The sequence below is a fragment of the Drosophila persimilis genome, unplaced genomic scaffold (genome assembly GCF_003286085.1).
Source record: "Drosophila persimilis strain 14011-0111.01,24,50 unplaced genomic scaffold, DperRS2 tig00000000-arrow-pilon, whole genome shotgun sequence".
In the NCBI taxonomy this organism is placed as follows: domain Eukaryota; kingdom Metazoa; phylum Arthropoda; class Insecta; order Diptera; family Drosophilidae; genus Drosophila; species Drosophila persimilis.
This window is the reverse complement of record NW_020825288.1, coordinates 1,276,241-1,299,006: the sequence shown is the minus strand read 5'-3', so window position 1 is coordinate 1,299,006 and position 22,766 is coordinate 1,276,241. Positions and strand designations below refer to the sequence as shown.

Here is a 22,766-nt window from a genome sequence, read left to right as displayed (position 1 = left end):
TGATGATCAGGGTGACCGTTTATGGTATTTTCAATGCCTTTCGGTAATTTTTTAGGTTAAAATTGAGCCGACGGTATATTTACGGTTTTTTGGGAATATAATGGTATATTTTATCAATCTAATAAATTTAATTTTTAAACATATATTTACGAACAGACGTTATAAAAATAACGTATACAACGCATATTTTTTGAGTTATCGCTCTACAGCAACAGTCTTCAAATACCAGCAGCATGTAAAAAATGACGTGACACATTTTTGTGGAACTTGTTTGTTAAAACATCGTTTTAGACACAATTAATTAAAAGGGAGTACTTAAAGTAAGCATATGTAGTAGCAAATTCCTTCATCAATGGGATAAAACTATGTGGGCAAAACTGAAAGTCTTAGATCGACAGAATTATTCAACGGAATATCAAAAACGAGGAATATGTATGATTGAATAGTATACTTACGGTATATTTTGACAATGAGACGGTATATTTTGGTATATTTCTGAGGGTCAGACGGTATATTTTATCGAAAAATTCGTGGTCACAGCTGATCTGATGATCCAAAAGCCAGCAACAAAAAGTGATCGGAGCAGCTTATTTTTATCAATTTTATTGAAAACGCGCACGGAAAATCGACAAAAATATGCTCGTGCGCAACGTTATAGCCTTGGTGTTCGTCGGCAAGTGCCACCCATCGGGGGGGCAGTGAAGAGAAAGCCATTGAGCAATTTGTCAACAACAACCAACAAAAAAAAAATACTACTCAGTGCTCCGTTCCGTGTGTGTGGTGTGTGGTGTTCCCCAGTTGAAGAAAAAGGCGAGAACAAAGAGCCAAATAACCAAAAATATAGAAGAAAAGTGGCAGGAGAAGTGCTGGGAAACTCGCTGCGTGAAGGTAAATCACGGTTGAGGTGGAAAATGCAACGTTTGCATACGAAACGTGTGCGCAATTTGTGTATTTTCCAAAAGCAACAAAAATGCAACAGTTCGATTGCGAGAGTGTGCGCTGGTGTGGCGGTGTGCGTGTGTGCATGTGTATTTCCAATTGTATGTCTCCTTCATACCCCTATTGTGGCCATCGTTTGTGAGAATGTATTTCTCTCGAAAAAAAGCTGAAGGAAAAACGCAGCAAATCTGTGGAAAAAGTGTTTAAAAACGAAATGCAAAAACTGCTGGGAAATGTATGTGGGTTAGGTGTGTGCGTGAGGACTGTTAAGCTGTATGCATGAGAGAGTGTGTGTGCCACTGTTAACTTTTGCATTTGTGCAAGAGTACTGATCGAGTGTGATCTATAGTATTTGTGTGTATTAGTGAGTGCATTTTGGTTTACAAAATGTTTGATTTGCCATAAAAATACCAAATGCCTGAATTCCCTGCCCCCCCTGGATCCAGTATTTACATATTTCTCTCGCTCTCTCAACTATTTCGTGTGTGTGTGTGTGATTAGAGTTGGAGTGTGGGATAGAGAGGGGATCACAGAAACAGAACAGGCCTCCTCCTGGCCAAAGTGTATTAAATACGAGGTGAGGAATGACCAGAGTACGTTCTCCCGCACAAGGAGTGCCCTAGGAGTTGATATTCCCCCCTCACCCATGTTACTACACCCAATCGGACACCCAATTCTTCAGCTGCTGTGTCAGTGTGTGCAAAACTATTCACACTAGTTTTTAAATAGTTAAAGAACGGTGCTTACGAAAAGGAAGCTTCCTTGTCGCAAGGTCAAACTCTGCCCCCGAACGCACGCACTCGCGCACGCATCATTGTGTCTTGAACCTGCTGCACTTTTGTGAGTGGAGGTTGCCCCTCTCCGTAGCACCACCCCTCGGCAGACAAATGTCAACTGCAACAAATTGCGGCAATAATTCAGGTGTCAAAAACCCGTCTCGTGGGCGTTTACAATTGCAATTCTTTAAGAAAGAAAAAAAACGGCAAAGAAAAACCATAATAAATCGTGAAAAACAAGAGCGAGAATTACTGCAACAACAACAAGAACAAGCGTAATTGGGGGGGAATGAGAAAAACAAGACAAACAGTGAAAAGAACAGAACATGCCGAGGGGTACAGTGGTGACTGCCTCAAGGGAATATGCAAGTTTTTAGTGAATCTGGAAGATTTTTCCAATAAAGTGAGAACAGCAATTGGGAGGCAGGAGAACCGTTTGAGAAAACATATCCATAGTTCTGTGTTCGCACTTGGCCACTCTCCACTGTACCTACAACAATGTCTATCTCTCGCGCTGATGCAACCCTGGGCAGGCAGGCGTGCAGGCAGCTGCACCTCTGATTTACATACGAATAACAAAAAAAAAAATGTCAAAAGAAATATGGAGACAAATCTACAACAAAAGCAACAGCAAAAGCAGGGTAAATGTGAATATGAGAGATGCAAAAATGTGGCACAAGTAACTGCATGCTCTCTCCACGCCATACCACGTCCCTCTCCTCTCCTTTGGTTCACTTTGTAACTAGAAGCAGCGCCGCAGACGTTGACGTCTCTGCTGTGAGAAATGCGCTCAATGTCAAAGCGACAATAATTTCCCAGGCAGGGGATTTATGGAAGCGGAAAGGGGTTCGGATCGGATCGGGCGGGCAGACATGACAGTTGAAATGTAAATGTTGCAATTTGGTTAAAGCCAAGCCCCAAAAAAAGTCACAGTCTTCGAGCCAAAAAGAGCTTGACCAGGCTTCCAGGCCCCCGACGACTCCCCTCCCCCGTTTCGTTCCTTTCCATTCCGAACGTGCAAAATGTTGTTGCTGTTGCTGCGGCGTCATCGTCAGCCGACGCTAAAAATTGTTGAGATTCCATTCACATTCCAGCATGCAATTCGTAGTGGATTATGCGAGAGTGTATGTGTGCGTGCGTGTGTGTGAGTGGCTGGTGCTCTGCTGGTACGCTGCCAGCGGCGGCAGCATGGAACAGGTGAGGTTTTGTGGCGAGGCTCGTTGTTGTTGTTGCTGCTGCTCTTAAAAGTAAATGAACGATAAAACAAGAAAGGAATGAAGGAAGATTTGGAGTGGGCTGTGACGTACTAGGGATACCCTTTTCCTAAGCTTCAAAGCACTCTTTCTCTCTCGATATACTCCCACTTCTCCTATCGATCTCTGGTACTCCTTCTTTCTAGGGTGTAAGACAGAGAGCACACATTTCCAGTCCGATCTGAGCGTGTCCGTTCACGCGTCCGACCGGTCGAGGAGGGGGCTGGGTGGGCGGCCATTGATGACCAGCTCTGCAATGCCTTCCACATACCTCCCACCACCCCCCCTGGGCGACGCCACTGCCCTCCCATCTTAGCCGAGCGACAACAACAACGACGACGACGACGACGAAAATGCAATTTAGCTCGTTTTTCTTGCTTGCTTCAATTCTCCCCCCGTTCACTCCTCTATGCTTCCTCCTCTTTTCCACACATTTTGAAACATGCTGCAGTCGCTCTGTATGGGTGTGTGTGTGTGTGAGAGTGCTTGAAAAAAGGGAAAACGAAACGAAAACACAGAGAGTGAGAGAGAGAGAGAGAGAGAGAGAGAGAAGTGCACGCGTAGAGTAGAGCAACAGCAGCCGAGCCGAGCCGCCTTTCTGCCTCTCTCTCCCACTTCCCTTGTGGAATAAGTTGCCGTGGAATGCGCATTTTTGCAATAATAATCAGCAACTAATACTATTTTTATCTTCTGCCGCCGAGAGCTAGTAGGCAGTGCTGGTCTATTCGATGGTCTAACGGCCTTAACTGCTGATATATAGAGCCAAAGATCAAGTTCAGTTCAGAAGAGATGCAATATAAATTTACTAGTAATGTAGACAGTTTATATGAGAATTTTGGAAATTTTATAAGCCATTCCACTTTAAAAAGGCTAGATCTAGCCTGAAATATGCTACACAGCTAGAAGACACTGCGTTGCGTTGCGGCAGGCGTTGACGTCGCACACTTCTTCGTGGGGTGTGTGTGTGTGTGCGTGTGTGAGTGCGTATTTGAGTGTTTGCCCCCTGCTGGCTGCACTCAATTGCTCTCTTTACAGAGGCTGTTATACGCTAACTGAACAACAGAGAGATTAACAGTAGGGAATGCTGGAATGGAGATTGTCCTTCCAAATACACATACATATGTACATTTTGATGGGAAATTCCCTGCCATTAAAAGATCACTCAAAGCTGTGGGAAAATGTCCTCTCGTTTCCTGATTAGCCATTGGTAAATGTTCAATTCGGATAATTGCTAATAAAATGTCTCAATTAATGCTAAATAAAGAATTCCGCTTAAGCGGCAGCCTCTCTTTTATGTGGGGGAGGGAGGCCTGAGGCAAGGCCCGAGCTTTGGACGCAATTAAACAATTAAAAATTCCCAAAGCGTCGAGTCGCTTAATAACCCATCAAAATCAAAATATCCCTCACAATGGCAATGGGAATTGGAGAGAGGAAGAGAGATAGACAGATAGAGAGAGCACGCGAGTGGAATGCCAGGGTATTCGCTATTTGTATTGTTAATTAGTTATCGGATATATAATATATGTACTCGTTCGTATACCCACTCCCACATGCACATATATTTGCGCAAAAACATTTTGTAGAATTCGTGGAATGTGCAAAATATCCCAAGTTGGGGAGGTGGACCGCGATAGGGGGACGGGACACCTATGTACAGCGTACAGTGTACACCCCCCCACCCCACCAGGGTCGTGCGCTGTTGACATTCGCGGATATGGCGCGTGGAAGAGAGGTGTTTACCCAACCAGATCTACAATCCCACATATGTACATATTGTATCTCTATCTCTCTGCTCCCCGGTGTTATCATCTATTGTACGGCCGGCTACGGGTACACATTCCATGGCAAAAATGGAAAAAGTAAAGGAATTAAAGTAAACGCAGAATTCCACTTTTGTCAACAGAATAATTAAACTCATATTTTCCGTTCTTGTTTTTGCTTTTTATGTTGGGGGGCAATCAAAATATTGTTTAAAGATCCGAGACCCGCTAAATGTTGACAGATGTCTAGGGCCCGCAAAGATCTGTTCTCTTGAGGAATGTGTACCGACGAAAGGTGGTGGCATCCACATTTTCGGAGATAGTGGGCCACCCATCTACCCGAAATCATCCCCTCATCCCAATCGGATCTGCAAAAGGGTATCCCAATCTTTCTCTCATATTTCCCTCCTCATTTGCACTTGGCACAAATTCGGAATGTTGTTTTGTGTTTACGTAGTATCTCTCAGATACATATATTAATGGCTATTTCATAGTCAGGTGCGCACGCCATACCCCCTCCCCCCTTTGGGATAGTGTGAATTTAATGGTTCATCGTAAAAATGATGTTGGTGCGGGGATTTTTTGTTGTGTTCATTTCCCCAGAAATTCGATTTCGAATTCGAATTCGGGGATGACATAATGCCGCTACGCATAAATTATGTGCACGCGTCTTACTGTCCGCCCCCGTCCCCCCCTCTCAGGTGATGCAGCGCGATCTCTCTTCTGCGAAACTGTTTCCAGGTGAACTTCCTCTTGGTCTCTTGTCTCTTCCTCCCCGTTCGTGGGTCATTAGGAACAATGAGTGAGGCTTTTCCGGCCAGGGGCCGGCTCTCTTGAGCTGTCTGCTGTGCTCTGACTCACGTCTCTGGCATGTAAATGATGGGATTACGGTCCAAGGTACATATGTTGGAGAGTGTTGTTGTGGGTGTGTGTGTCTGCGAGGGATATTTGAGGGAAATTATTACCGTATGGTAGGTGCGTACCGTTAGGCTTACCGTTTGGTACTTCTTGTGTATGTGTGCATGTGGAAGCGAGACAACTACATGAGTATATCCCTGCGTTTGCGTGAGCGAGACAGCATTCTGGCGTGTGCGTTTACCGAATGACTTTGCTGTTTTGGGGCTGCTTTAAACGCGTCCGAAACGCGTCCTCGGCCATAGCGTGTGACAATTTCTGTTTGATCACAATTTTCACATCTTTGTTTTTGTTTTTTTCCGTCTATTTTCAGCCTTCACGTCGTCTGTTCTGCGAGTGTGAGTGTGTGTGTGTCTCTGTGGGTCCGGCCGTCGATCAATTAAAATTCCACTGTGGCCGCAGACCGCTCAAGAATCAAATCGAATTAAACAAAAAATCAACTAATATTTTGGTATTCAAATATTCAAATCGTATTCGTCTACCGCCAGCCCGGCCATTCATCGCCAGCCAGCGAGCGAGCGACTCTTTTGCGTTTGCATAAAATTTGAATTGTGATAAAAAAAAAAACAACCGAAATAAATCGAATACAAAATGCGAAGAAAAGAGGAATTATTTACATGCAAAATGAAGAAGTTTTTGTTGGAAATGCAAATGTGAAGAAGTGCCTTTTGGACGGGGTGTTCTGTGCGTTTTTCGCGTCGCGAGTGATAAATAATACTATTTGAAACGCAAATAAAAGGGAACGCGAAGGCGAAAACCCGAAAAGGAATACCAAAAAATCAAAAGAAAAGTAAAACAGTAAAACAAAAACTACAGCGAGTAAAAGAGCAACGAGAACGAGTGCAAAGCGGCAGAAATTATAGCGAGGGGGCGACAAGAGTAACCGTTAATATCATCCATAACCAGAGCAAAAGCTCCCGTTAAGCCCACTGAGAGAGCAAAGCGGGAGCAAAGCAAAACAAAGCCACGGAAAAAGCTCCCACTGAGCCTACACAGCGACAAGCGGGAGCAATGCAAAGACATTTATCTTTATTGAGATCAACAATCTCAAGATCAGCAGCAACAATAAAGATAATAGAACACCATAAACCTTCGCATAAGCACGCCTAAGTAGTTCATTATAAAGTCGCCCACAATAGAAATGCAAATGCAGAAAAGTGCCTAAGAATATACAGAAGAAGAGCGAAAGAAGCAACAAAGCAAGAGCCACAAATGTTGATTAAATAATTTATTTATTTACATATATATTTACTCGTACACAAGTGAATATTTTAGCAAAGTAAATCCCCGCAAAGGAGGGTAAACATAAAACATATTTATTTACATACGAAAATCTCTCCCCTGATGTGGGAGCGAGAGAAACGAGTGCCTTAGTGTTCGCGCGCCCGTTCGTGTGTGCGTTCGTGTGTGTGTGTGTGTGAGAGTGTGTGTGAGTGAGAGCTGAGCAGAGAAGAGTATTTTGTGATATGAGTGGAAAATACCGCAGAGAGAAGACGCAGCAGAAGACGCAGCAGCAGCAGAAGCAGCAGAATGCATCCAGCGGGGGAGAAAAGGGGCGGTCGCCCCAATGATAAATACACTGCGGAAGCCCTCGAGAGCATCAAGCAGGATCTAACACGATTCGAAGTACAAAACAATCAAAGAAATAATCAGGTAAGAAATCGATCAACTGGAATAAAAGTTCGTGGATGGATCTACGAAGATCAGACCAGTGTGAAAGTGTCAAGTGAAAATTCTTATCAACTCCCAGGAATTTCCATAGTGGTGACTCATCCAAAGAACCCCTCAATGCGTGCTGCTGTTTCCAAAGAGCAGCCGTAGAACATGTTAAAGCATTCAACCAACAACCATTTAGCCTGATATTATGCACGCCGCCTCTCGACTCGGCGGGGATCATCTTGGATTAAAGTCCACTCATTCCCAGCCTCGGGTTTTGTTCATTCGAGTCGAAGTTATGCCATTAACAATGCTTATCAAAACATTTTATAGCCCGCTCCCCTCCGCTCTCCGTATGGTGCGCCAAGACAGACACAAAAGGAAAAATCACGACAACTAATAAAAACCTAACAAGTAGATGATAAAATGCAAGCCACAAACAGAATCCGAGAGCCAACAACAATACAGATTGATGTGGGTGGAATTTAAATGGAATTTTTGAGTGGAGGAATGGGAGATCCGAAAATTTGGATGCTGTTTCGGAGTACAGAAGCGATGCGGAATGGCAGAGAACTCCTAACAGATTCCTAGCAGCTCTACAGCTGAAAATACAGTGAAAATACTCAATACTATTACAAATCATGATCTACGATCTCATGATTTTTGTATAATTTGGCTGGACTTCCATCAAATTTGTGTGAATTCTGAATAGATCTTAGTCTCAATAAGTTGAAGATGTTCTATGAAGGATCAATAGTTATGTAGATCCATAGGAAAGATCAACAACCGATTGTTTCTAGGATTTCCATCATAAATTTTAGGTAGTCTTAATTTTCTGATTGATCTTTCAACCGATCATATCTGTGTGCCTTAGCGATCGTATCGGATCACGCTAGTCCTAGAAGTTTCTTAACCACAGAACTCGACAGACAGAAAGGCGGCCATGAGGCCATGAGATGATTGTGCCTTATAGATGATGCCTCATCCATCTATGCAGATCAGGAATATATATAGTAGCTGGTTCACTTTCAGCTGAAATACCCCTTGGAAATAGACTGAAATTTCACTGGAAACTGGCACGAGCCATAGATTTTTCACCTGATAGAACAAGGTCAGTAGGAGGAGGAGGAGGAGGAGGTGGGTGGCAGGAGGAGTTGAACAAACAGAGAGAGTGGGAGAGCCACGAAATGAGCTAAAATTAAACGCCAAGGGGAGTGAGAGACAGAGAGAGAGAGAGAGAGAGAGGAATGGGAATGAAATTAATGAACTGACAAACGAAATGCAATTGACCTTCTGCCTTCTGCGAGAATGAGTGGGAGGCTGGTGGCACCGACTGCTGCCAGACAGAGTGGTGTCCAGCAAGCCAGAGAGAAAGAGCGACGAGTGTGTGCGTACACGCGATCGCCCTGGATTCCATCCATTGACGTCACACCGAAAATCATCCAACAAAAAAGTGAGCCAAAAAGATTGGAAAGAACAGAAACAGATCGAATCGGATCAGAGCTGAAGGAGCGATCGCTTGGCGGATCGCGGGATGAGTGGATTTTCTATTGATTTCAATGAAAAACCAGAGCGAAGAAGAGATGGAGAGAGAGAGAGAGAGAGAGCGAAAGAGAGGTCGGAGGCGATGACTAATGATCGGAATGATCTCGCACGATCCGCTGTAAATTTCAGCACCATCTCTGCAATTAGCCAAACAACTAGCAATAATCATTTATTAACTGTTCGGCTCGAACGGGTCTCTCCCTCCCTCCCTCTCTATCGGTGTCCCCATACTTCGATTCAGTGCGTTGCAACAGCTACAGTGCGTTTCAGGAGTGTAAGAGATGTGTCTTTGGCTTTATATCAGAGTTTGGAGTTGTTTAAATATGGTATTCATTCGAATACTTGCTGAAATGCACTGATAACTTGCTCAAATGGACTGACATCTTACATTAATCGATCATTGCTGGGCTCGAACTTATCGTTTTCCCAATCAGTTTAATAAATTCCCAAGAATTTAAGAATTACTGCATTTCTTCAAAAGCGATGGCTTTCATGGGAAAACTTTGATATATTTATCGAATTAATGCCAAATCATATCTGAACAGAAGTTATCGATACCGAGTTATCTAAACACATCTTTCAGACTCGTTTATCGATAAATATAGATCGAGTATTGGCCCGATTTGTGCTCTTTTGGAGCTACATGTTGTAGAATCTGCTTTAGATCGTTTTGAATCTTCGATGCGATGGTTAAAGCGCTAATCCCTATCGAAGTGGTACAATATCGGTATCGTTTTAGTATTTAATCATAGAAAATACCGACTCGCTCGTAGCGAATGTTCGAGAGCGGTCTATCTAGCTTCATTCGATGAATGTGTGCCTTGTGGAACATTATTCATTGTGTTCTGAACAGACCCCTGAACATTAAAAAACGTGTAACCCATACGAAAACAGATATCATTTACATTCCCAAGCTCAAGCTGTTTTTGGATGGATTTCTCTACTCATAAGCCCATTTATCATCGTTAATTGTTTTGGGAAGTGTCTTTGATTCACTTTAGAAGCGATAATTGATTCACTTTTGATGATTCACATTCCATCAGAACGATTCCATTTTATCATAATTTATCCAATGGAAAACCTAATGAATGCCTCATTTCGATTCGTAATAATCGCAATTATGGAAAAACTTCACATTCCCGATGTGCGGAATGTTTTGGCCATAACTGATAACTAATTCAATTTGTTTGGCTTTCCGCTTTGGGCCATTAACATCGTCATCGTCGTCATTGCACTTCCATTAGAAGATATCGATCGCTGGCGGAATTCCTAAATATCTGAAACGGGCTGTAAAAGCAGGCAGGCGGCAGGGGAGCCAGGGACGGGGGGAGGACATCATAAAAATTCTTAAATATTATCTGACGGGTCATCAATTAACAATTTTACGATCCACCACTTTCTGCCAGCTACTGTTTGCTGCGACTGTAAATTATCGCTGGATTCCCGACTGGACCCTGGCTCCAACTCCGACTGCGACTCCGACTCCGACTCTGAGGATCAGCCCCCAAAAGCATTCCACAAGACAGAGAGGAAGAGGCAGTGGCAGAGGCAGAGGCAGAGGCAGGCGAGAAGCAGAAGCAGAAGGAGATTTCTCTTAATCCAAGCGTTTGGGGCGGTGCTCAGGTTTTTGGCCATAAAAAATATGTTTGTTGGGCGATGCAGGGGGGGCATGCAGGGGGCATATGAGGATGTTGGCTAATTGTTATGACTTGGCCAGTTTTGGACAGGCCACAATTTAATGCTGCAATTGCCTGGCATTGGCCATGGTCGCTGCTGTCGCCTCTCTGGCTTTAGGTTTTCGGCCAACTTTCGCCCGATGTCTGGCTGCCTACACGCCTCTGCTTCTGCCTCTGGCGGCACAATGGACTGGCTAATTGGTCATGCTGAGCGGCTAAATACCAGAAACCCATAATCTGCTCATATATAGGCATCCCCCCGGCCTCCTCCCCCCTCCCGTGCCGCAGTGCAGCCAACAGCTGTGTGGGGGCAGGGCGTATGTCAAAGCGATAAACGATTGAACGATAAATAAATACGGAATTTATGCACCGCCGCCACCCGATCGCCGATCAACACTTTTCAGCGGCCATGTCCACCGCCCACGCAAAACGTTCCGCCCTCCCCTCCCTCCCTGCCTAGATTTTGGCGGCATTTCGAAGAGGGGAGTGGGGGGTGGGGAGAGGGGAGCCGTCGCAGACATTCTGGCCGGGCTATAAATATCTGCACATCAATAATGGTCAACCCATGCACTGGGAGAAAAATATGCACTGCTTTCGAAAGAATTTTCACTTTATGGAAATGGTGTTATATGCAGTGGAAGGTCTTTTGGGTCGACATTTATGGATTCAGTGTGTGTCTCCGTTGAAGGGAGAGCGACCAACCTGGAAATTTGTATTAAGGAAGGATTTTTATGGAACGAATCGTAAGAGAATGCAAAATGTTTTTTGATGTCCCGAAGATCAGTGGAAATATATGTATACAGAAATATATGATGCACAATTTCGAAGGTATTAAGCATCTTCTAATATTTGAGAGAGTATCATGCTCTGTATTGAGTTTCAAGTATGAGTTTTGAGAGAGGAGAGCTTTGCTTGACTCTGCTCTCTCTGGTGCTGCTCAAACCGACTTCCTAGCAATACCTATGATCCTCTCTGAGCGATGATCCATCCTCTCTCCCAAAACAGTTTGGGCATGAGAATAGGCAAATGACAAGAATAACGGATCATCAGAGGTGGCGAAGATCATACACTGAGATCAACCTGGTACCCCCTTGTTTCTCCAAGTGTACCCCGGCCGCACCGAGCTGCGGCAGAAGTATGCGCAGAAATTAATTAAAATAACAAATGCCGATAATAAATAAAAAATCAAACGCAAAAAAGGGCAACAAAATAAACAAGCGGCAAACGCCAACGCAGTGTGGCAGTCATCGGTGGCACGCAGCCATTACAATAAAAATTAAAATAATCCATAAATAAATTAGTAAACAAAGTGAGGAAAATGTGTGCGTTTGACCATCGATCCGGCGATCTCTCCGTCGATCCCCATACGACACCCAGAGACCATATGATCGGCGGTGACTCTTATTTGGTCCGGTTATGGCCCGCCGCCGCGAACATGTAATCCCCAAACCCAATTTTAGATTTGGTGCGAATTCATCCATCTAATCGTCTATTTATATAAGGAGTGTGTGCGGCCAACAGTGGTTGGAAGAAGTATGCGATCGGAGGGGAAGTAATTGCCAAAGAATGATGTGGATTCAAGGGATTGAAGGATAGTTGTATATGGAACTGAAATCACTCACTCTAGAGGCCTTTGCTCTATCAATAATAGTGTTCGAAGGAAAGCAAGGTGTTCAAGGAGCCAAACGGCACAAATCTACGAAATTCGCATACTTCTCAAAGCCACTGTAGGCCACTGTACACACTGTATCTGCTGTCTTTGAATCTTTTATGGGGGGGAACGGTGGGGACACCGACACGGACAGATTTTACATTTTCGAGCCAAAATGGAATTCCTTGGGGGGCAATTTTCGACTAATTTGCGCGATATTCGTGCGAAAAATTTGTTGAACCTGTCGTTGGGTTGCTTTCTTCTGCTTTCTCGCTTTCGCCTTCGCCTTCTCCTTTCATTAGTGTTTCTGCGGCTGGGCGCTGTGTTTTTAGCTATTTTCTTAGGAATTTTCACCTAAATATACGAATACTTCGTATGCTATGCTCTCAGCCGACAAACATATGCACGCACGCACATACATATATCGGACGAAGCAATCGCCGAAAAAAGAATGTTTTCTATATACACGAGTATCTGTGTGTGGGTTCTGTGTGTGTGTGTTCTGCCTCTAATAATAACAAAAGACAACAAGACGGACAAGCCCATACACACTCGCATGGAATACAAACACAAACACAAACAAACAGACAGAATGTTTGGCCTATGCCTATGACTCCTGTAGTGCCTTTTGGTACATGGTATGGTGTGGCATGATCTGGTCCGATCAGTGCGAGATATTCCCAGTGTTCACCCGCATCTTGAAGAAATTTCTACAGTAGACAGTCTCTAGTGGGGACACTCGCTTAGTTCTACATGAAGTATAATTCTAAATGAATCGATGTTTTATAGTTCTACTACTGATCAGATCTCTGATTTATCTTCCATCAATCTTTACTTCTGCTACGAAATATCATTCCACATATCGTTGACGTCTATCGATCTGCAATCGATCTCTAATCCTATTTCATCGGTAGTTCATTGTATCAAGTGCTCACTGTGGCCACATTTTACACAAATATTTGCCCCTTGCCAAGAATTTCGATTTTTGATGTATTTTGTTGGCGTTTGTTGGGATTTTTTGATAAATACCAAACGTACTGCTTCCCTCTCTCTCGCTCGCTCGCAGCACTCTCTCTCTCCCTATCGTCTCTATATAGTTCTTCGATCTGTAGCAGACAGTAGATATGTTTGTACATATGTGCAATTCGGTCAAGGTTGCATCATCCACATCTTCTTTACGGGGAAGGAATGGGCTGGGAGGGTGTGCTGTTTTGTGTAATCTGTAAATTCCTTTGACCTTGCCCACCCGGTAATCGCATGGCCAATTGCAACCAATTGCCAATCGCCAGAACCGCAAAGAAGGCGCTTAAGTGGATTAACGAAAGTGTTGGACAAGTCCCGCCCCCTGGCGCCCACCGCGAGACAAATCCAATTTATTTTATTTGGGAATTTAGCGGAATGCAAATTTCTCGTAGGCGACACTTTTTTCCCCCTTTTGTTGCTCGCTGCCTGCATTTGTTGGCATTTGTTGATTTAGTGTGCCCATTGGCTTTTGCTAATTTGCCGTAAATTGGCTTGCTTGTAAGACGATAGAGTGGGAGAGGGAGGGAGAGGGAGAGAGAGAGGTGGCGACGGACAGAAAGTCTGCTGGGGGTCTTCTTATTCTTTATTGGGTTTCGCGTCCTTGGTTTCAATTTGAAGCATATTTAACGCTTGAGACGAAAATGCATGTGAAATGGATGGTAATATGGGTTTTTGTGCCCAGCCTTGTACAGGGTATGCAGTAGTACAGTCACGTATGTATGTAAGAGTTCAACTACAGTTTCCAGCTGGTGTTTGAAGAAGAAGAACACATCCACTCCAGCTTATGTAGGGTATCCAAAAGTCAACATCCGTTAGGCAGCCGCAGTTACTGGAATGGGTAAACGGTGTAGGCAAGCGAGGGAGGGAGAGCGAGAGAGGTAAAGTCATAAAATCGAGGATCAGATCAGTCACAAAAGGGCAAAAGCAGATTGAAGAAGATCAAGAAGAAGAGGCATCAAAAGAACGCGTAAAACTGGTAGCAGCAGAGCGCTGGCAGAGCCAGAGGTAGCGACAACAACAGCAACGCATATGCGAAGGAAACAAGAACAAGGCACACACGCACACACGACACAACACAACACACCACACGCATACACAATCAAAGCCGAAGGTTGCCCTTGCCTGGCCTTGCATCTCGCTCGCTCTGTCGTTCGTTTGGGCTTCCACTTGGCGCATCTGGCAGCCGCTGTCGAAGTCGCAGTCGCAGCCGGCGATGGCTTGTTCCTCTCTTTGCTCTGCTCTGCTCTCTCTTGCTTGCAGGCATGTCCAGGGTATGTTTCGTGCGGAAGTGAGGCCCGTTGCATTCTAGACTTGCACGTGCATGCTTATGCGTATGCATGTGCCAGACTGTTCTACCTTTTATTTAATATACCCTGGGCTTGCGCCTGCCTTCCTTTCGTTTCGTTTCGTTCGCGCGCTCTCGCTCTCTCCCGCTGTGTGGTGTGTGCGCCGCCTGACTTTTAGGAATTTCTCGACGATACGACGGCAAGAATTTGATTCCAATGCTTTTTCGGTCGCTTCGCGCTGGTGTTTCTTCGGCCTTTTGTTTTAGGTGCTGCTTCTTTGCTTATTCCTTTTGCTTTTGCCTTTGATTTGGTTTTGTTTTGTTTTGTATGCGTCTCTTTTGTTTAGTTTTTGATATTCACACACACACACACACTCCTGCAAGTCGGGAAGGTGCAGGAATGTTGATCAGCAGAGCAGAGGCGTAGCCCCCTATGGGTGATGGGGGTCGAATTTTTAGTATTTAAGTATTTAAGGATTTAAGGATTGGATTGAAACTTATTCGAGCACTCTTCGTTGTTCATCCTTTGCAGAATTACACAGCTCTGCGATACACAGCCACCAATGGACGCAATGATGCACTTACTCCGGACTATCATCATGTCAAGCCGCCCATGGAGCCACCGTCGTCGGCGTCCCCGTCGCCGGATGTGGTCATCCCCCCGCCACCCGCCATCGTAGGTGGCCAGCCCGTGGTGGGCGTTGGTGTGGGCGTGGCCCTGCAGACGAACGGACACGTGCCAAAGATGATGAACCCCCTGATCCCCACGAAGCTGATTCGCAAGCCGAGCATCGAGCGGGATACCCCCAGCCACTACCTGCGCTGCAGCCCGGCCCTGGACTCGGGCGCCGGCAGCTCCCGGTCCGACAGCCCGCACTCCCACTCCCACCAGGGCCTCGGCGGAGGAGGAGGCGGCGGCGGGGGTGGCAGCCGGGCCAGCACCACGGGTCCGTACTCCCCGTCGCCGAGCAGCTTCAGCGATGCGGCTCCCCCGGCGCCGCCACCACGGAATCCGACGGCCTCCAGCTCGGCCACGCCCCCTCCGCCACCGCCCACGAACCAGGCGTACGTGAAGCGAAGGTCGCCGGCGCTGAACCGCCCGCCGGCGATAGCCCCACCGCCAGGAGCGCCCGGGACACGCGGCACCTCGCCGGTCATCCCGCAGAACGGGCTGAAGACGCAGCAGCAGCTCTCGCAGCAGATGAAGGTGCTCAACATGTACCCCGGCGGAGGCAACGGCGCCGCGGTGGAGCCCCCGCCGCCGTATCTCATCAACACGGTGGTGGTGACCAGCAGCCAGCCCCCGCCGCCGCCCAGCTACACGGCCTCGATGCAGTCCCGCCAGTCGCCGACGCAGTCGCAGCAGTCGGACTACCGCAAGTCCCCCAGCAGTGGCATCTACTCGGCCACGTCGGCGGGATCGCCCAGTCCCATCACCGTGAGCAACAGCAGCGGCATCCTGCCACCCCCGCCCGTCTCCGCGGGGTCCGTGGGCCTGGCCAAGCCCCAGCCGAGGGCGTACCAGGCGCGCACCCAGCAGCCCATCATCATGCAGAGCGTGAAGAGCACGCAGGTGCAGAAGCCAGTGCTCCAGACGGCAGTGGCGCCCCAGTCGCCGGTCAGTGCCTCCGCCAGCAACAGTCCGGTGCACGTCATGGCCGCCCCGCCATCCTACCCCCAGAAGTCGCCGGCGGTGGTGCAGCAGCAGCAGCAGGCAGCGGCAGCCGCCGCCCATCAGCACTCGCCGCTCCTGGTGGTCCCGAACACGGGGTCCGTGGTGGTGGGATCGTCCGCCGTGAAGCCACCCACGCCCACAACGCCGCCGCTGATGGGATCCGCTCTCAACGGGTCCGTGATCGTCAAGCCCGCCTGCATGGAGCCCCCCTCCTATGCCAAGAGCATGCAGGCCAAGGCTGCCATTGTGCATCCGCAGCAGGTCCAGGTGCAACAGCAGCAGCAACAGCAACAACAGCAGCAACAGCAGCAGCAGCTCCAGGCACTGAGAGCACTCCAGGCTCAAGCACAGGCACAGCAGGTAAGGGTATCGGTATTTATCGAGATGTTTGATCATTGAATGATCCATTTTTCCCTCAGGCGCAGGCACAACAGCAGCAGCAGCAACAACAACAGCAGCAGCAGCAGCAACAGCAGAAGGCAACCCTGGCGAGCAATGGCAATCCTGGCAGACAGCTTCCACCCCCACCCCCCTACCAGAGCAACAACAACAACGACAGTAAACCCGCCAGCAACAACAACAACAACATTCAGATCACAAACAGCAACCTTGCCACCACCCCGCCAATACCGCCCGCCAAGTACAGCGGAGCGGGAGGAGCTGGGGCGGGAGCCAACAGTTCGGGCGGAAGCAATGGCTCCACATCGACAGCGTCCTCTTCGGGAGCAAAGGCCGCCGCTGCCGCCGCCGCCGCCTGCAAGAAGATCAAGCACGCATCGCCGATACCCGAGCGGAAGATCTCCAAGGAGAAGGAGGAGGAGCGGAAGGAGGGGCGCATGCGGCAGTACTCGCCGCAGGCCTTCAAGTTCTTCATGGAGCAGCACATCGAGAACGTGATCAAGTCGTACCGCCAGCGCACCTACCGCAAGAACCAGCTGGAGAAGGAGATGCTCAAGGTGGGGCTGCCGGACGAGACGCAGGTCGAGATGCGGAAGATGCTCAACCAGAAGGAGAGCAACTACATCCGCCTCAAGCGGGCCAAGATGGACAAGAGCATGTTCGTGAAGATCAAGCCGATCGGCGTCGGTGCCTTTGGGGAGGTGACGCTCGTCCGCAAGATCGACACCTCCAACCATCTGTACGCCATGAAGACGCTCCGCAAGGCCGACGTCCTCAAGCGCAACCAAGTGGCGCATGTGAAAGCCGAACGTGATATCTTGGCGGAGGCCGACAACAACTGGGTGGTGAAGCTCTACTATAGTTTTCAGGATAAGGATAATTTATACTTTGTGATGGACTACATACCCGGTAAGGCCGTCCCGTCCCTCCCATGTATATCTATCCACCTCTAACCTGTCGTCTCTTCAGGTGGCGATCTCATGTCGCTGCTGATCAAGCTGGGCATCTTCGAGGAGGAGCTGGCCCGTTTCTACATAGCGGAAGTCACCTGCGCCGTGGACAGTGTACACAAAATGGGCTTCATTCATAGGTAATACCCCCTGGCATAGTTCTGCGTCAACTAAGGGATTGGTAGTGTCCCGTCCAGAGAGTCCAGTCTATGTCCAAGCGAAACGCTGGATCTAATCTGTTCCATCTTATTTCTAACTCAATTTGATAGCACAATTTGTTCGATATCTGAAATCATTTAATCATTTAATTATGTGTTCAATTACTGCCTCTATTCGATATGATTTTGTACTCTATTCGATATGAAATATGTACCCCGAACATCTTATCTATTGAATCCCTAATTGTTGTACCCTTATCTGATACAGACGTTCTATAACTTGACTTTTTCTACGAATATGTAGGTGTTTTTGAATGCAAGGTTATCCTATTCTAATCCATAGGCTATGGACTAGAGCCCATCCATAATTGAGAACAGAACCCATATAAAATAACAATATACTGATCATAATCTTAAGAAACAGTAGCTGTAATAACTATCCTTGAACCGAATACTGATGTCCAATCTTCTGAAAACAGTCTCTTAGAGACAATCGCAGCCATTCCAACAGATAGTCTGACTGCACCTTTTTGATAGCTGATGATAGTTTTCTATACATTTACTCAATGTTCAGATCTTTATATATATATTTCCCGATCTCCTTCTTGCAGAGACATCAAGCCTGACAACATACTCATCGACAGTGTCGGACACATAAAACTCACCGATTTCGGCCTTTGCACGGGATTCCGATGGACGCATAACTCAAAGTACTATCAGGAGAATGGTAAGGCAAAGGAAGGCTGAGCAGAAAGAGAGATCCTCTAATCAACTGCACCCCCCATAGGCAATCACTCGCGTCAGGACTCGATGGAACCCTGGGAGGATTACTCGGAGAATGGACCCAAACCCACTGTGCTGGAGCGGTAAGTCCATGAATTGCATCCCCCTTTGATTATTCTTTAATCTGGAAATCCCTGTGATCCCATAGACGACGGATGCGCGATCACCAAAGAGTTTTGGCCCACTCGCTGGTGGGGACACCGAACTACATAGCGCCCGAGGTGCTGGAGCGGAGCGGCTACACGCAGCTGTGCGACTACTGGAGCGTCGGAGTGATTCTCTACGAGATGCTGGTGGGGCAGCCGCCCTTCCTGGCCAACACCCCACTGGAGACGCAACAGAAGGTGGAACAAACGATTGATATTTCGCTGAATGATGGGTTTACCTAATGATTTTGGTCCACTTTGCAGGTCATAAACTGGGAGAAAACGTTGCATATACCGCCGCAGGCGGAACTCTCGCGGGAGGCCACCGATCTGATTCGGCGGCTCTGTGCGTCGGCGGACAAGCGGCTGGGCAAGAGCGTGGACGAGGTGAAGAGCCATGACTTCTTCAAGGGCATCGATTTTGCGGACATGAGGAAGCAGAAGGCGCCCTTCATACCCGAAATCAAGCATCCCACGGACACGTCCAACTTCGATCCGGTCGATCCGGACAAGCTGCGCTCGAATGACTCGAACATGAGCAGCGGCGACGACATCGATCAGAACGACAGGCCATTCCATGGATTTTTCGAATTTACCTTTAGGAGATTCTTCGACGACAAACAGCAGCCGGATATGACGGACGATCAGGCGCCGGTCTACGTTTGAATCCCGAATACCGAACCCCGAACCCACCACCCCCCAATCAATTGTTAGTCAAATAGTCACAAAGGAGAGTCCGATGTGTGACGACCAGCCCACAGGAGAATGAAACTATATAGATTATATAATTTATAGGAGAAAAAGAGAAGAGAGAAGAGAAATACAAATATATCATATGCTTGAGTGCATGAACTGAATAAATTTAAAGAGAAAAAACTAAAAAAGAAACGAGAGGCGAGAAGCGAGAAGCGAGCAACGAGAGGGAAGCGAGAACGAGTCATAACTTTGGAATACACTTTCTAAACTACAGATATCTATGGTAAATATCCACGATCTGCAGTCTACTAAGCGTCGTGCATTAACCTGAAAGAATCGGACCAATTTCTGGTGCTCAAACAAAAGAATGCCTTAAAACGAGTACTCTACCCTCTACACACACTGAGCGAAGCGAATTTACCTAAGCCCAATCCACTCTACAGCCCGAGACCAGGGGACCAGGCGACCAATCGATGGATGGCCACTAATACAGCAGGCTGGTTAGTCCAGGCCATCATCCACCGGAGCAGAGATTCAGATTCGGATTTAGGATGGACACGGAACATCATGTCATCGATTGGCGACTATAAGTTGAGCGATAGCGATATAAGCGGGTCTTATAAGCCTAATCTAATCTAACAGAACCAGAACCAGAACCACACCACTCTGCGCTATTCTATCCATGAACCCACACCCATCTCTGTCACTGCTCATTATTGAATTGTCTTTGAACTTGTGTCCAACAATCCCCACAAAAACAAGAAAAGAACAAACTATATATCTATATCTATGTTATACGTATATACTGTATCTGTATCTATATCTATAGCAATGTTAGACCAACTTGTTGAATGCCAAATCAAATTGTTTAAATGAGAATGAAAGTAGAAGAAGAATTCAACACAGAACGAGGAAGGAGGAACGAGGAACGAGAACGGAACTAAATGGAATGGAATGGAAGAGCAGGCGTTATTGTAATATTGTAAAGCAAACTACATTTTAATCCTTATGCCTAGTTACACATTATACATATACATATATCTGTAGTATATAGTAGGTACATGTATGTATATGCAATACATTTTTATTTATGCTAAAGTTGTGTACCGCGTAAGATGTTTTTTAGTTTATAGAACAACCAACCGCCTAACCATAATCTAGTTTAATTTCCTAACACTTAAGGCGCGGTGTGCATCAGTTTTTTTTGGTTTGTTTGTCGTATATTTTGGCGTTGCCCTACCCTGAAGCATGCAGTGCAGTGTGGGGCGTTTTCCCCGTTCAAATTAGCCTCAGTTTGTGTGTGCGTGTGTTTTTTATATGATTACCCATATAGTATATATATATTTTATCAATCTAATTATGTATAGTACGAATACGTAGCATATAGTATATTAAATGTGAGACGAGGGACGAGAGGATCCAATCGAGCTAATTGAAGGGGAGAATACAAACCAACTCTGTGTGTGCCTTGGCCAATTAGTTTACTAAAACAAATTAATAAATGCAAAACAACAAATTTATACAAACAAGCGTTTCGGAAGTTGTTTTTTTTAAGAGGCTACATGGGAGATGAGCACCATCCTCTCTTCAATATGCAATTATCGTTAAAGAATCGGAAATCGTTCTATACTTCAACATTGTTCCACATAAGCATTGACCATTTACCAACAATTATCCAATACCTGATCCATCTTCTGGATCCTTTTTTGAGGCACCTCTGGACACGTCTACCGTTGCGACAGTTTATTCAAAATAATGTAACCCTAAATGAACCACCACTAAACTTAAATAGTTTTAAAACCAGGCACTTTTACCGCCGATAGCTCCAGCCAGCTCCAGCTCTAGGAATGATCTAGGATCTCAGGATATTTTCGAAATAGTGCTGCCACAAAACCAACCATTAAGCTGCTCGAGTCGTACTCTAAAAGAGTCTTCGCCGTGAGATGTAAAGAGATGTATGTGACCTCACATGATCACATAATCGAAGCTGGAGCACCCCAGCGGATACTCCTCTTAAATATTTTGTTTTCGTCCATAAATATCGAATATGCATAACCGAAGGCACACGAACTCCGTATCCTGTTTTGAGTAACTTGGTGTTTGGTGATTCGAAGTGATCCGAATCCGACTGAAGTTAGGATTCGTAATGATCGAACGCATTAGCTACTATTTTATGAATACTGTGGGTTCAAGCAGGGCTCTAGTATGCATATTCCTGATCGGCATCCATTACAGGGTCGATATAGACATGTCTGGTCTGCAGGTCTCAGAGAACCTCTATGATCCTTTGAAAATGTGGATTTTTTTTTTTTAATATCTGTACGAGTATGTCTTGGGTAATTCTGAGACCTGTTTAGAGTCGTAAAGCCGCTCCATTTCTATCTAAAAATGTATTCCAAAACCACCCGAAAATAAGAAATCATTTGTTTTAAATTTTAATAATTTCATTTTTTTGTTTTTTGTGTTTTTTTTTGTATTTTGGTGTTTATTATTTTAACATTGTAAATTTAATAATTATAATAATTGTTTTTGTAAATTTATCAAGACAAAAAGGTTTTATTCATTTATATGAATGCGTGTTTTTATCCATTGAATCATTGAATCGTTCGCTTGTTTTGTTTTGTTTTCTTTTCTTACTTTGATTAAAATACATTTATGCGTAATATTTGAAATATAAGTTATCTGAATCGTTATCTCTCTCTCTGTCTCTCTCTTTTAGTGTTTCTTTTGGGGGCTGGGGGTTTGTTTTAGCGGGTGTTCTCTGTAGAGACAAAACATTTGATGCTGAGGCTTGGCTTTCGCTTAATTTAGGGATCGCTCTATTGTTGAACATAAGAATTAAACAAATAATACATTCCTGCGCATATATCCTACATATATATATACTATATCTGTGGCTTATTTACATAAAGAGTGTGTGTGTGTGTGAGGGTGTGGGTTAAACAACTTTAACAGAGACTGTTCTTTGGGGTAGTAGAAAACAAGGTAGTAGTTTGGAACATATAGGTATATATAGTAAAAACGATGCAAGGCTCTCGATCCTTTCCATTAAGTGTTTATCCTTCATCCATTATCCATTATCCACTATCCATTATCCTTTAAATAACTAACAATCGTCGTGTGTGTTTGTGTATCTCATATAAGGCCCTAGAGTGCAAATATCCATCGACTCCCATCACAAACCACAAAATATTTGCGCTTAAAAGTAGGTTTTTCTTTTTTTTAAGTTAACATTTTGTTCTTATTAAGGAGGGGGCGGGGCGGGGCAAGGGGGCTTTAACTAGGCTAAGTATTCCTTCATTGGTAGTAATAGTAATTATTGTTAAATTTATGCTAAAACTCTTGCGGGCTGTGTTTTCTTTTCCGAAATCTGCGCGTTGTTTGGTTTTTGTATTTTTTTGGATTCTCTAGCTTTTTGTTTTGGCGAAATAATTTACAAAAAATATATGTACTATATATACACATACACATATACATATA

General features: G+C 45.6%; 1 protein-coding gene across 1 annotated transcript; it reads left to right on the top strand.

Moving 5' to 3' along the window:
* Positions 1–605: 605 nt before the first annotated feature.
* On the top strand, positions 606–20,816 carry LOC6595175 (serine/threonine-protein kinase Warts). Its single transcript, XM_026984978.1, has 9 exons — positions 606–888; positions 5,957–7,296; positions 15,012–16,514; positions 16,574–17,462; positions 17,523–17,643; positions 18,273–18,388; positions 18,449–18,527; positions 18,593–18,788; positions 18,855–20,816. The coding sequence occupies exons 2-9, from the start codon at positions 7,174–7,176 to the stop codon at positions 19,254–19,256; spliced, it is 3,429 nt and encodes a 1,142-aa protein (XP_026840779.1). The 5' UTR covers positions 606–888; positions 5,957–7,173; the 3' UTR covers positions 19,257–20,816.
* Positions 20,817–22,766: the final 1,950 nt, after the last annotated feature.

Excerpts from the sequence above, each read along its gene's own strand:
- LOC6595175 (XM_026984978.1), top strand. The coding sequence starts at position 7,174 with ATGCATCCAGCGGGGGAGAAAAGGGGCGGTCGCCCCAATGATAAATAC. Across the intron at positions 17,644-18,272 it reads AAAATGGGCTTCATTCATAG|AGACATCAAGCCTGACAACA; the intron begins GTAATACCCCCT and ends TCCTTCTTGCAG. Across the intron at positions 18,528-18,592 it reads AAACCCACTGTGCTGGAGCG|ACGACGGATGCGCGATCACC; the intron begins GTAAGTCCATGA and ends GTGATCCCATAG.